A 15836-nucleotide genomic window follows, 5' to 3' on the forward strand; every position below is an offset into this window, starting at 1 on the left:
CTAACAAAGGGGATATTGCTCGCTTCCTACTTCGAGTTTCAGGCTTACTTTCGAATTTGAGTGCATTTGCAATCATTTTCGCTGACCACTACAAAGGACGCCGAATTTCCTAGTACTTTTTTCCTTCCTCAATCATATTTTTTTATGATTTCCCTTTTCTCTGGGATGCAGTGATTTCCACGTCCCACCATTATAATAATAACAATATTTTTTGACTCAAAACTAATCAAAATCAATAAAATATTCTTACTTTTTCATTAAAAGTATATTTTGTGAACGAAATATAAATTTAAACTGCAGAAAACCCTTAGCACTCTATTATTTTCTTCGTCCGGGAAATCAAACGTAACCATTTAAAATGCCATTCCCTAGAAACCGTTTGATTGATTGCTTACACTTTTCAGCTGAGTACAAAATAGTCATTCAATATACATCCCGTACAATTGGAAACAAAAATAAATACTGAGAAGTAAAAATATTATAATTAAAATTAACGTCAAGTCTACATCGCTATTTCTTCGCAACTGTATATGAATCCTACCAATGATTCAGTCTACAAGCTATAGTTGACGGTTTTCTGAAATGCTTTTCTTCTTTTCTCCTATTTCAGGACGTCCACAATGTTCCCAGACGTCATCACAAGCATCATCGTAACTCAAATCACATCAATCACCGTAGATCTCAGGTTCATGGCAGTGTTGATTTAATTCGTTCCTATGACCGACCGACAGATCAGCATTTGAATCTCACTCAGCAACAATTGAATCTTGCATTCTTCAATCAGAACTCTCCAGAGCAAACATTTTCACCACATGAAATTAGTCCTGTGCAAAGTGAACGCGAATCAGAAACCATTGCTATGAATAGCAATGATCCTGACGCGAATGAACTGCATATGGCCGAGAGGCTGGTGGAAAGTGCAGCTCAACAACAGAAGAATGCTTTTCAATTTGATTCACTTACACCGAAACGTGAACCATTAAGTGTAACAAATAATAACAATAATCACAATAATGATAAACAATCACAACAGCAAGAAGATATTCAGTTGAATGCTTCAAAACCAGGAGGTGAGTCAGCTTCATTCCCTACTTCTCTAGTTCTAACAGATCAGTTTAATAGCATATCTTTAATCTTACGTCTTAAGAAGCTTGATCCAATCGAAAAGATATCTTTAATTTCCAAATCATTTTACTTTCTTTTCCTAGATGAAAGCAAAGAAGTAAAACGAAGGCACAAAAGACACATACCAGCAACACAGAATGCAACAGTGAATTCAAGTTCCGACGATAATGGCGGATTCATTACACCTCCTGGAGAGGATAAAATATCACGGAAACATCAGGTGAAAAGAGCGACTGTAGTGGGTAATCCTATGTTTTCGAGTACTGCAGATGGTGATATCGGTCCAGGCGAAAGTTTAGGACTCGATGATCTCGACATGGATTATGAACAAATTATGCACTATTTCGACAATCTGAAGGTGAGTAATAAATCTATTAATTTTGCCAGGCTTACATCCACGAGGAAATGTTTCCCATTAAGCCTGTATTGAAAGCAGTGCTTATTAATTCAAAAAGAGATTATTAGATTAATTTAGTATTCAACAATTACTGCGTATGGTAGGCTTCCTTGTATGAAGTGGCCACTGTACATGTTGGAAGGTCAGATACCTCGGTTCACTATACAGAGCAACAACATTTATTGTAGGATAAATCAGGTCTATTATCCTCTGAAAAATTTCAACTCTGCTACGAAAAGTCCACTTATCTTGATTTGGTCCAACGAAATGTATTGTAATCGAATACGTGTAGTCCTCTTTATTAATGATATTATCGTCTCCATTGATTCAAAGAATGACGACAGTTTCGTACAGAGCACCCGATTTTGAAATTTCATAACGTTCACATTGAATCCATGAAAGAGGTAATAAACTGGAAGAACTCAATTTCAGATGCCTCGTACATAAGTGTGAGGGGTTTTCTGGTTTTCCTTAGATCAAAATGAAAAAGGAAATTGGAAAATGTCTGGATTAGACAAGAGAATTAGAAATTCAGTGCCCGATTGTGTTGGGAATGAGAATTTGTAGTTTTTTGTGGAGTTCGATAAATTTGAAATTCCGGTGTATATTTCGAATTAATTGAATTAGATTGAATTACTGGGAGATTGTTATTAAAGGTTTGTGATTTTTTTACCACTTTTTTTTTAATGTGCCTAAAGTCCCAGTGTCGATTTGCAGATAATTTAGGAGCTAATTTCACCATTTAACTTAAGAGTCTATTTGATGACTAATAATGTGTTATGGATTATCAATGTTGTCTCTAGTAGTTAAATATTCATCCTAGAATAACAACAACTAGATTCGAAACAACAACTCAGTTGAGGATATGGAAAAATCTATTTGAGCCACACTTTATCATAAATTTCTAAGAACGAGAAGCCTCAACATGATTTACACCCCGAAGGAGGGAGTTCACGGTGTGCTTGATATGAAAGCTAATAAAAAACATGAAAGTAATTGCGAAGATAGTCTTGCAATGCCAAATACTATATTTGATATTGCTGGACCAGTAAAGCAATAAAACCTTATTGTAAATTGGTAAAATAAAAATGAATCACTAACGTAAAACAAAAGTGAGCCACTAAGGCGATGGTATGGTCAAGGGCCCTGAATCTGTTTCCAGTAGCGAAGCTGTCCTCGATATTGCTGCGAAAATTGCAGTCATTTATCTCAATGATACCTATAGTGGTGTAATGCATGTTATGAATCAACTTGGTATTACAATGGCATGTTATTGTAATAACTTTTGCTGCCACTAAAGAAGTAAGCCCGTACAGCATATTTTTCACCAAGGAAGAATGAGGTGCATAAAAATGTTCCTTTTGAAAACCTACTGTATAATACAAGCATCAGGATAAGGTACAAGTTAAGGGGGTCATCCCGTGTGTCGGATTCGCGGAATCGGATTTTTTTTTTTGCGACAAGCGACAAGAATTGAAGCCAAGGCTATACATGTGTTTCTTCAAGAAACCTAAGGTTTATGGACTAGGTATAGCAGATTAATGGTCAGTTAAGATTTTATGGATAAAAATCGCATTCTACTTTTTAAATGCGCTTTTCTCGAAACTGCATGTTGAAAATCGGCTGGCATCATCATCATCAACGGCGCAACAACCGGTATCCGGTCTAGGCCTGCCTTAATAATAACTCCAGACATCCCGGTTTTGCGCCGAGGTCCACCAATTCGATATCCTTAAAAGCTGTCTGGCGTCCTGGCCTACGCCATCGCTCCACCTTAGGCAGGGTCTGCCTCGTCTTCTTTTTCTACCATAGATATTGCCCTTATAGACTTTCCGGGTGGGATCATTCTCATCCATACGGATTAAGTGACCCGCCCACCGTAACCTATTGAGCCGGATTTTATCCACAACCGGACGGTCATGATATCGCTCATAGATTTCGTCGTTATATAGGCTACGAAATCGTCCATCCTCATGCAGGGGGCCAAAAGTTCTTCGGAGGATTCTTCTCTCGAACGCGGCCAAGAGTTCGCAATTCTTCTTGCTAAGAACCCAAGTTTCCGAGGAATACATGAGGACTGGTAAGATCATAGTCTTGTACAGTAAGAGCTTTGCCTCTATTGTGAGACGTTTCGAGCGGAACAGTTTGATGTTGTTGATTGGTTGGTTTTCTGTGCTGACGTTGCCACCACATATTTTGTCTTAGATTTATTGATGTGCAGCCCAAGATCTCTCGACGCCTGCTCGATCTGGATGAAGGCAGTTTGTACATCTTGGATCATTCTTCCCATGATGTCGGTATCGTCAACATAGGCTAATAGTTGGGTGGACTTAAAGAGGATCGTACCTCTTGCATTTACATCGGCATCACGGATCACTTTCTCGAGGGCCAGGTTAAAGAAGACGCATGATAAGGCATCCCCTTGTCATAAACCACTGTCGATGTCGAATGGTCTTGAGGGTGATCCTGCTGCTTTTATCTGACCTGGCACATTGGTCAAGGTCAGCCTAGTCCGTCTTATCAATTTCGTCGGGATACCGACTTCTCTCATCGTCGTCTACAGTTTTACCCTGGCTATGCTATCATAATAATAATAATCGTTGGCGCAACAATCCATGTTGGATCAGGGCCTTGAAGTGTATTAGAGCACTTTATTCAAGACCGTAACGGTACACTACAGTATACTGTAGGAGGCAATGTGGTCAGCATTGCGCTCGCTCGAGATTATTACCCTGATTTGACTCAGGTACTCATTCACAGCTGAGTCGACTGGTATCCGACATCAAATCACAATACAAATTCCACTGCCACCAGTGAGATTTGAACCGCGACCTACCGTACAACAGCCTTGCGCTCTAACCACTCAGCTATCCGGACACATGCTATCATAGGCGGCTTTAAAGTCTATGAATAGATGGTTAAACTAATGTCCATATTCCAACAGTTTTTCCATCGCTTGTCGCAGAGAGAAAATATAATCTGTTGCTGATTTGCCTGGAGTGAAGCCTCTTTGGTATGGGCCAATGATGTTGTGGGCGTATGGGGCTATCCGGCCTAGCAAGATAGTGGAGAATATCTTATAGATGGTACTCAGCAACGTGATGAATTGCGCGGACTGTTTCTCCTATACTTGGTGGTGGCAGTATTTGTCCGTCGTTTTCAGTTGGCGGGACCTCCAGCTCGCCGATGTTCTGGTTGTTCAGTAGCTCATCAAAGTACTTAACTCATCGCTCCAATATGCCCATTCTGTCGGAAATCAGATTTCCCTCTTTGTCTCGGTAGGATGAGCATCGAGGTCTGCAAGGCTTCATCCTGCTGACTTGTTGGTAAAACTTCCGCACCTGGTACGGTTGCTCCCTGCACTTTTCGAGTTCACAGACCTGCTGGTTCTCCCATGCTTCCTTTTTCCGTCTGTGAAGTCGCTTTTCCGCTCGACGGAGTTCGTGATAAGTCTCTGCGCGTGCCCGCGTTCTCCGAGAATGCGGCATTCTTCCGTTCCATAGCTAGCTTACATTCATCGTCAAACCAGCCGTTTCGATTTTTTTGCGACTGGGGCCAAGTGTCTTTGTGGTCGAATCAATGATAACGTTCTTCAGGTGGTTGTGAAGATCATTTGTTGAGGCTTCATCTCCAGGATCTCTGTTGACTGCGGTTATTGCGGCATCCATTTTCCTCTTATAGGGGTCACGGAGGGCTGTGTTGTGGATGGCTTCAGTATTCACTCTCACCTGATTGTCAGGGGGGATTGTAGGTGGTGTCGTAATTCGAGTTCGGAGCACCATTCCAACGAGATAGTGATCCGAGTCTATATTGCCTCACCTACATGTTCTGACATTCATCAAGGCTGAGAGATGGCGGCGTTCAATCAGCACGTGGTCAACCCAACGTATCGCCTGAATACGGGCTCCGTCCCTACTTGACTATTGAAATCTCCAAGTATGAGAGACAAGCTTCGAGGGTCCGCTCAACTGGCTCGTAGAAGATATCCTTCTTCGACTTTGCAGTCTCCTCTCTATGGGCGTGAACGTTTATGAGGCTTATATTTCTAAACTTGCCTCGCAAACGCAGAATGCATAGCCTTTCGCTTATATTTTCAAAGCCGATGACAGCAGGTTCCATTTTTTGGCGACTAAGAAACTTACTCCCAGCACATGGTTTACTGGATGGCCGCTTTAATATACCATATATATATATAGCGGCTCTTCTCCAGGAAACCGGTCCCTGTCCATCGCATCTCTTGCAACGCCGTCACATCAGCCTTATATTGGGACAAGGTATCGGCTAGCTGCTCAGCAGCATTCGATCTGTACAGGGAGCCTACGTTCCATAAGAAAATACGCAAATCGTTTATCCGTTGTCGTTGCCGGGTTCGTCGTTTTGAAATCCATCCTGTCCATTCGAGCTGTTGGTGTCGGTTGAGCAGACGTTTCCCAGGTTTTATGCTCCATCGTGGGTACCATCCCACGTTTCGCTCTGGGACTTATGCTACCCTTTGACCGCTTTCTAATTTATTGCTAAGGATAAATTCAAGAAGATACTCACTTCTTCAATTGATATCATTGCTCCCCCAGCTCTCATGGTTTGTGTTGACATTGCAGGCGAGGAGAAGTTGTAGCACCTTCCTATCACAGAACTTCATCAGTCTAACGATTAATTAGGTAGGATCCGAGTGTCTTCTCCTGGGGAAGTATCCTGATGCCACGACTGCCTCTCGAGTTTTTCCAAGACTTCCGAGTCAGTTCTGATGTTTTATTATTTCTACGGATCGGTTATCTAACCTGATTGTGAGGAGTTTACTTTCGCCCTTCCCTTTGCTGCTAAAAACTGTCCACAATCGAATTTGGAGATGCATGTTTTGAATGATGATAAGACGCAGAAATTCCCCCGCCTCAATCACTGCGGCTTTGGAGAGGTAGAATGTCACCATGTGTGCCCCCAATTTGGGGGCTATAGTCCTAAACCAGTTCGATTGCTTGTTGTTTGATTTTTTTAATATTTTTTAATGGATGCACTCCCACAAGTATGAGGGTTAGGAGGTTGGCCATGCCATAGCCCCCAGTCGAGCTTATTCATTGATACAACCAGGTATCGTTCGAATGCAGTCAGTTATCCCGACTGCAAACTATTCAAAAGGCACCCTGCATTAGGGTAGATGTTTTTCGACTCCTCGGTCTAGATGCGTAGCGTTTTGTTAATAGTAGAATCACCTCATTGAGGATGCGACCACCCACTAACAGTCTTGGTAGACGACAGACTTACCTCTTGGAGAGCCTGGAGAGGAGTGTAAAACAAAGCCTTAAGAAAATTGATTTACTGTCTGTTTGTCTATCCTACGCATTTTTCTCAGAAACGGTTATACCGATTGACATCAAATTTGGTGAGTATGTGGGAATTATTATCGCCCACGCATACAAGTACATCGTTCTACGTGGAATTTAAGAGGTGGAGTCAAAAAGGAGATGTAAATTTTTTTACGGGATATAGTCATGTGAGATATCAAATGAAAAGTCTTGATTAGTACTTTTCAAAGCAGATCTCAGTTCTGATATTTAATGCAAAAGGCAGAAGGTGGGAGCTGAAAAGTAGTCATCTCATTACGTGCTAGGTACTAATTGGACAAATGTTCACTCAAATGTTTTTATATAAGAAATACAGAAAACCGTTCATACCTGAAGCGTCCAGTTTTACTGAGAAATGTCACCTTAAACTCTCCTGCTTTATCTATGCTTGGACAACCATGCTATGTGAATAACGTGGCGGGGTTTTGGCAGAATACAGTAATGGTTTGTTAGAGCGATTGATGCCAATATATAAATCTCTACAATTTATTCCATGATAATAGCAAATTTTAATTTGTATCGTTTGATTTAAACAAACTTTTCTCTCTCCCTCTTTACAGGAGTCAAATGCCTGAGTTCAAGAGATCATTGCAAAGATCCGCGAAATACTATCAACATTTCAACAGCAATATCGTAACGTGGCGCTACCACCGAGTCCCGACCCAACAATCAGTCTATCCGATTCGAATTTCGAATTTTTCCTAGATCAATTGAGCGAATCGTATGCTTAAATTGTCGTCCGCTCTAAAATATTTCCGTTTCGTTTATCGTTTCATTCAGATATTTTACTATTCATTTCGCCTGATGTGTTGTATCTGTATAATGTATATTTAATAACTAGTATAGAAAACTGTTATTAAAAACATGTTATCATTGTCGTCGTCGTTGTCGGCATACAAGTTTAAAGAGAAATCAATGATCAATGGTCAATTTTGAGGTAAATATGGCAATTAATTGGAAGAACTAAATTATATTACACGGCATAATCAATATAATTTAATATTTGTAATATCTAGAGAAAGAAAAAAGAGCTATGATTAAGTTAAATGAAATTCGAAAAAAAAATCGTGAAACTGAAAAACTAAATCAGATTTCAGGAGACCATATGTTGGTGATTAAGGGATTAAAACGATTAGATATTGTTGAAAAGGTTTGTGTGTTAATTGAAGAACAACTAGACGCTGAATTGCGCGGGGGAAATTCTCAAAGAATAATTGTTTAATACGTACTTACCACGCACATATACATTCTAACAATTGCATGTGTGTAAACTCATAAATAACAACAAACAAACAAGGAAAGAACACCGCCATTACAAAAATAAGAATAGCGTAATCTGACAAACGTACATCCGTTAACAACAACGAGGAAATGTATATTTGAGGAAACTATAAACCAAAACCTAAACTAAATGAATACATAGATATATTCAACAGAACCACAGCCTTGCTTTTGCGACTTTGCAGTGATCGTATTCGGGTAAATAAAATATGACGAGGACAAAAACAAAACATGCTAAACCAAATAAACACAATTAGAAAGAAAATTTATCTCATATCATTACGAATAACATTAATTCATCCTGTTTTCGTTCCAATTCCATATAAAGTTAGATTCAATATTTATTGTTTTAAAAGTTAGGAATCATGAATACTTTGCCTTTTGTTTGTAGTAAGAGAAGGAAAGTAAAACTACTAATATCCACAGATTTTTAGTAACAAGAAGGATTTAACGTGACCAACATTGAGTATCATCGAGACGGAAGTTCCTTAGATTACATAACGAATTTTGACAATTTATATCTCAAATGGGACATTTCAATTGTAGAATAAAATGTTTTCTTTTATTTATTTCACCTATTTATTCGAAACCCTTTTAAAGCTCAACTACTTGCTGTTGACTGCTCCTGGAACTGAATCTTTCACAGTCGTTAATATTGTCGTTTTGTTGTTGACACCATTTGTCCAACTGGTAGCAGCCATTTACGATGAAAACCTGTGATGATATAAAAATGTTGGTTAATATTAATTCTGTTGCCATTAATAACAAAACAATATTAGACGGACATCTGATGAATCAGTTTGTACAGTTATTCTAGTCAAACAATACGAAAAATAAATGAAAGATACGAAAATTTAAGCAAATATATTACATATAAATGCGTTGTACACATCAATAGAAAATGAAATGAAAGAAAGTAATCGTTTTTTATACATTTTTATACTTTCTATTGTCTGAATATTGTATTATAAACTTTATTTATTGTTGATTAGTTTAAGAGTCGTATATTACACACACGAAATGTATAATATATTATTAAAATAAGACGCAGAGATGAATAGAGATGTTAGCCCACAAAATGAGTTTAACACAGTCCATTTTACATTCATTAAAATTCAATTAATTCAACCATTTTTATTGCTACGTAGAAGTACTGAAATGTGATTTTTAAAAGTGACAATTCTCTTAAACAAAATGAACTAAATTTGTATCAAATTATTCAAAATTTTGGTTCTATTTATTTAACCCAAGTGAAAATTGAATATTTATTTTTATGGTGGAGATTGGATATGCACAACTAAATACATGTTTAGACTATGCAAAATTAGCTCGGAAAACAAAAGTTTAAAATGAAGGATACATAAGGACAAATTATGCTCTTGTCGTCTTTTTTTCACATACGTGTTTGCGCGAAGGCGGAGATGGTGATCATAAATATAATAACCTTTTCCGCATCATTCTTGAGGATAAGAAAATTTTCTCGGTGTTCGATGAATCCACTATACCATCACAAGATCCGCTGTGTTTTAAGGAAAATACAATGCTATTGGCTTGAATATCATTTTCAAAACATTTTATTTATTTTTAGAAAATTTTATTCACAATGGTTATTCTGTGTGTAGAACAATCTTTTAAGACTACAATTATCTAGGAAGGACCTTATTATGTCATCTTCCGAAGACATTTTTTGAAAAAACCATTATCGTAACTGTTAAATTTAAGATTGTATAAACTAGCCGAATTAATATGGACTCTATTTGGCAAATTAAATCATCTTCAACATGCTTTGTTATGCTTCCTTGCCAATTAACTTTGGCACCAAAAAGCTCAATACAATACAAGCAAAACTTGCACTCAAGACTGTGAGGATTTTTGTGCTTAGAAACAGAACTGAACTGATGACTCTTCATTCTGATTTCGCCGATAGTAACTAAGTTTAACCTGCCTAGGAAATCATTTGGAGTATATGCTCCTTTTGGCAAACCTTCCATTGTCTCTACTTATTCAGTTTCGTTCATTCGTCTTACTCACGTTTTGACGGCATCATGCTTCTCGAATGATTGATGCCACGTACTTACGACTTACTGCCGCTCATATGTATACAGGGTTGAAAACAGTGAATAGGGATCTACTTTATTGTTTGACCATTTGAAATAAGCTTAAAGTGATACATCAAAACTCAAAAAATCCACTTGACTACCAATCCGCATACTTTATTAGATCTAAACCCTCAATTTTGATTATCTGAATATTTCATGAGTTCACCAGTTTTTAGCATGTTCGACGCATCTCCTCTATTTTCGCTCAAAAGCAATGAAGTTACTTGCAAGCCCTTGGAGACCGTGGAAGTAATGTAGCCGGGCAGTCTACCCCGACTTTCCATTTCGCATATTTTTTGCGTCACTCCAATTGTTTGTAAATTATTCTTCAACATAGTTCAGTCATCATCACTTTTGATGCAAGTGGTGAGGCTGGGGAACATTTTTTTGTGCCTGCCCTTCATCTCGCTGTCCGATGGAAACATTTTTCCATTCATGAACACCGTCATAGAAATGAACAGATGATAATCTCAAGGTGGCGGGTCAGGGGAATACGAGGATCTGTTCAAAATGTTCCACCCAAACAGATCCAAGATTTGCTTTGTGGCGTTGGCCGTGTGAAGTCTGGCATTGTTGTGCCGTATGTATATCCCCTTAATCAGCATACCCGCATGATTTTTTAGGCTTAATATACGGTGGTTTCGATTTTTTTGGCGGAAATTGAAAAAGTATAATGCCACTGTCGACACTGTTTTTTGGTTTCAGGGTTGTAGTGGTTAATCCGCTCCAATCAACACCACACTAGATTGGAGAAAGTCATTATCATAGACTATATAGCAAAAACCCTTTGGAGGTTCGCACTAGATTTAACTAGGGTTGTTCTATCAGCCGGATTAGGACCCATCTCCCAGATTGTTTCCAATATGCGAGGATTTCTATGATTGCTCTGTGCAGCGAATATTTGGAGATTTTCGAAAATATCAGGTTGTCCACAAAGTTTTCGCACAAATCAAAGACAGAATTCAGCAGATAAGTTTATAAAAACCTTTAATTATTTAATCTAATATATAATTGCCTCCATTAGATACGACTTCCCTCCATCTATCGGGCAACTTCAAAATCCCCCCTCTATAAAACTCTTCCCCCTTCCCCTCAAAGTACGTGCGAAGTGCACTTTGGAGGTCAGCTTCAGAAGTCATTTTTTTACCATCCAGAAAATGTTGGAGGGACCTGAACAAATGGTAATCAGAAGGAGCAAGGTCGGGACTATACGCAGGATGACTCAAAACTTCCCAGCCAAGCTCACTCAATTTTCGCTGAGTAGTTAAAGATGTATGCGGCCGGGCGTTATCATGATGAAAGACAATATTTCGCCTGTTGACCAATGCTGGTCGTTTCGAACGTAGCTGGGTGTTTAATCTGTCGAGCTGCTCGCAGTACTTATCGGCGGTAATGGTCTCGTTTGGTCCCAAAAGCTCGTAGTGTATGGGGCCACGAACGTCCCACCATATACTGAGCATTCGCTTCTGCTGATGAATAGACGGCTTTGCTACCGATGGACCCGGTTGATCTCGATGAGTGTAGGCTCGTTTCTTCGCTACGTTTTCGTACACAATCCATTTCTCATCGCCAGTTACCAATCGATTCAAAAAAGGGTCGTTTTCGTTCCGTAAAAGGTTAGCGGAGCAAATTCTCACTCTATCGGCCAGATTTCGCTCAGTCAGTTCGTGCGGTACCCACTTTGTGCTCTTCAAAACATATCCAAGACGCGTAATGGCTACTGCTACTCCTGATTTTGATACACCGAGATCCTCTGCAAGCACACGTGTCGAAAGAAAAGGATTCGCTTCCAGTTTGTTGCGCAGGATATCGTCGTCAATCGTATAGGGTCTTCCTGAGCGAGGTTCATCTTCAAGTGTCAGGTCTCCGCTGTAGAATTTTTCGAACCAATCGTAAACTGTCCTGCGCTTTACCTTTCCTTCACCGAATACCTTCGACAAATTTTCAATCGCCTTCGGCACCTTCGTCCCCATTTGAAACTCGTACAAAATGCAATGACGAAAATGTACTTTGTCGAATTCCATGTTTATCCTTGAATATCCTTCACAACACTGATCCTTCACAACACTGATCCTTCAAGGATAATTTACCATGCATTTTATAGTTAGGACTCTGACCTTTCCATTGGGATATCACATGTTGTACCTGCTGTTTTGGTTTGTCTGCTAATTGCTTTTTAATTGTCACATTAATATTTGTGCGAAAACTTTGTGGACAACCTTGCAGAAAGTTCATCCAAGGTCAATTAACGATGACTTTAAACCGTATTCTCGGCTTTTCTTCAAGTTCATCAGTGACAATTGAAAATCTTCCGCTCATCCAATCGTTATGTACGAAATTACTTGTACGAATTATAGCTCCTTCAAGCGTACTTTAACTTAGTGAAACGAAGTCCTCTTAGATAGCCCAAACGAATCCAAATGTGGCTACCAAAATATTGCCGAGACCCGGTTTTCCTCTTTCCATGATATGCACAATTGACTTTGAGTCATTGTTCATCTCCAAAAGCTACTTCGGGTCATTATTTATCTGCAAAAGCTAACCACGATATTCTCTACCGCAGTAGCGTATTGGTTACTATTCTTTCGGTGTTCAAAAATATCCAAAGTGCCGAAAACTTGCACGCTTCTTTGGGCGATTCAGTTCGAAAGGAGAACTGCTCATACGACAACCCCCACAAAAGCATCTACATGGCTGATCTTATACGATCAGTATTTCATCAGTCTGGCATCAGTTTGAACGACAGAATCATGGCAAACTGATCGTCTGTGACAATGACTGATGGATATTTAAATGTTGTGTCAGTTTTTCTAGGATGATGACGTGCTGAGAGTTATGCAGCTGCCATTTTACAGTTAGGCACCCCTGCATGACTTCCAAATAGCTCGGATGTACACATTCGACTCCATGCATTCATTATTCTGTAAAGATGTTCACTTCTTTTTTTTCAAAATGACTGCTACAATCCGAATCGGTTGACCACATCATTCGTTTTTCAATGTGAATCCATGCCAAAAGATACTTTGCGAACGTGAGACGATTTTTCAAGATGCTCCACATCTGCCAAGTTGTTCGACACATTTTCGGAGGGAATCATCAGGATTTTCGTGGAAGAAGCCGACCATTTACTGATCCTGCCGCGATGTAGTTGCCGTGTTCTAGCCTGAGTACGGTCTTATTACTGTAAAATTCTCCGGTCTCGCTTTGAAAAAAATCATCTCATCGAGTTTTTAATTCACACAGATTGTCTGAAAATAATAAATTAAATTCCAAGAAAAGCTTGGCTTACGGTGTCGGATATCGGCACTTTCTATTCAAAATTTTATGTTTAATTTGGAACCTCCAGCTTTGTCATATTTCAAAAGAAATGAATGTTCTATCGGTTTTAGCATTTGTTGCATTGCTTAATTGAGTCATCCATTGCCTGATCGCTATTGCCCTCTCAATGCGTTTAATCATTTCGAATCGAATATGAATAATAACACTTTCTTCATTCGGCAAATCGCATAGAACCCTCTTTCGTGCATCTTTCGTCTTGTTTATCCGGACGCAACTAACCCGAAAAAACGCGACTATTGCATTAACTCATTATTTCCTTTAGGTTTCAATGAATCTGCACCTAATTCAACGGGTACTTTTGCTATTGCCAAGCACTAATTAGTGTTGCATTTTCTTTGGTATTAATATCAATGTTTGGTTTCAGTGAACCAGCACCTTCCCTACGGCATATTCATCACAAAAGAACAAAAAAAATAGTGTGCTATTTCGTACTCATAATTCTCGAATTATCAACCAGATGCAATCAATCAATTATAGTCTGGATTCTTGGTAATCATTTCAGAAGCCATATTTCTGAAACTGGTGTGCATTCTACCGTTATTTCATTGACACTATAACCCTTCAACAATATCCGCTTTACATCGGCAACTCGCCTTAAAGTCAATCTCTTAAGTAAAACATATTTAATCTCCTCTACTCATTTAGGTGCTCCCATAGAGCTAAATACGTTTGCTGTGTTTATTACCAAAGGTCCTGCTCGTGCTGATCTGGTGGATTCCGTGAAAATCAACCCAGAAATATTTTAGATCAATCAAATTCGAATGTAACAATTAAAGGGAATCAAGTTTTGAAAATAAGAAATTTGTCTACGGCGAAGAAATGAAATTAGATTTTCGTGGTCTTAATTTCTTCCAAACCGAAATGTTGCTCTATGAGAGCCATTATACTTAGCAAATTATATTAAATCTACGCGCATATAAGCCGGTCATGAAGAGTCGGGAAAGAGAGTGATTTTCCTGGACTCAGAGGAGGGCCAGAACAGATACCAGCAATTAGATGCATTGTGCAATTTCAAGGGGCGCACATAATTTTCGTCCCCAGTCCGGGTTTCCCCCCTAGAAGTTCGTACAGCATAGCTTTCCACATATCATTTATTTTTGAATCCATTGACAAGAAGCATGACACAAAGTTTATATATTCAATACAAGTTTTCTTTTCTTGAAAATATTTAATGTGCTTATCAAGTTTCCACCAAAATTTTCAAATTTTCATCTGTAAATTGCAAGAAAACTTCCTTCAAATGTTTGGTAATACTTCGAAGACTGTGTGACGCGTAAATATATTCTTGTGAAAAAGTGCCGGCAATAAGGCAATAAAACAGAAAATATTTCTTATTCGTTGAAAATTTACCGCATTTCTTTCAAAGTAGGCCATTTCCAAAATAATTTACATATGCTAACAAATAATGCAACCATGGAATTATTTTTCAAAGGCAGTTGCCGGAATTAACTTTAGTTCTCACTGCCAATTATTATTTCGCGATTCCGGCTGATGGAAGGCACCCTTCTGCAGCTTGTTGAATGGTTTGTACGTCACACTCGTAAACTTACATCTCATCCCCACTTATCTGCGTTTCAGTGGTCGGGATTGATTCGTTCTGGGATATTTTCAGTGACCTCAACACAATTGAGCTTTCACATCATTCGGAATTAGGCAAACGAACCACCAAGCCCAAACAATCCTGTAAAATGGTACAAATCGATTCAGAAGAAAATTCTCCAATTACTTCTGACAACTATAATAACGATTTTCAGTCACCATGTCGTTCACTTTATCAAGGTAAGACGTTAGTGACCGATCAGAGCGTGGCAGCCCCTCCCACTGTACCACGCAAATGCACGTTTCATCTGAAAAATTTGCATTCTCGTAAGTCTTCTGTAATATTTTCAGCGATTGAGCATACGAAGTTCCTATTGCATTACAGAATTTGATACAAATTGGTTCAACATTTTTATGAATAGTGAAAATGGCAAAACACCCTTGAGATGAACTGACAAAATTAAGCAGAACTAAATGAAAGATTCCGCTCAAAATTTGCGTCTACATAGAAAACAATTGTACCAACTAAAGATGCGACAGAAACAATTTTGGCAATCCCTTTAAGCGGTCTTTTCAAATGATCAATTTCCGGTACCTACTGGACATGTATTTATGTTAGTATCACAAGCCACATTGCAATTGGTTATGGCTGATTCTTTTTCTTGTGTCAGTTGATTTTTCATTGCCTACCCTCCTATTAATTATGAGTTTGACTTT

At 38.8% G+C, this 15836-nt stretch overlaps 1 protein-coding gene across 2 annotated transcripts in view; it reads left to right on the top strand.

Moving 5' to 3' along the window:
* Window positions 1-11215, top strand: part of LOC119657093 (transmembrane protein 132E) — a 282989-nt gene extending 271774 nt beyond the window's left edge. For both annotated transcript variants that reach the window (XM_038063846.1, XM_038063848.1), the window contains exons 15-17: window positions 611-1070; window positions 1209-1483; window positions 7422-11215. In XM_038063846.1, coding sequence (XP_037919774.1) covers window positions 611-1070; window positions 1209-1483; window positions 7422-7436 — 750 coding nt within the window. In that variant the 3' untranslated portion in view covers window positions 7437-11215. The remainder of the gene's footprint in view (window positions 1-610; window positions 1071-1208; window positions 1484-7421) is intronic.
* Window positions 11216-15836: the final 4621 nt, after the last annotated feature.

The sequence above is a fragment of the Hermetia illucens genome, chromosome 5 (genome assembly GCF_905115235.1).
Source record: "Hermetia illucens chromosome 5, iHerIll2.2.curated.20191125, whole genome shotgun sequence".
NCBI classification, from domain to species: Eukaryota; Metazoa; Arthropoda; class Insecta; order Diptera; family Stratiomyidae; genus Hermetia; species Hermetia illucens.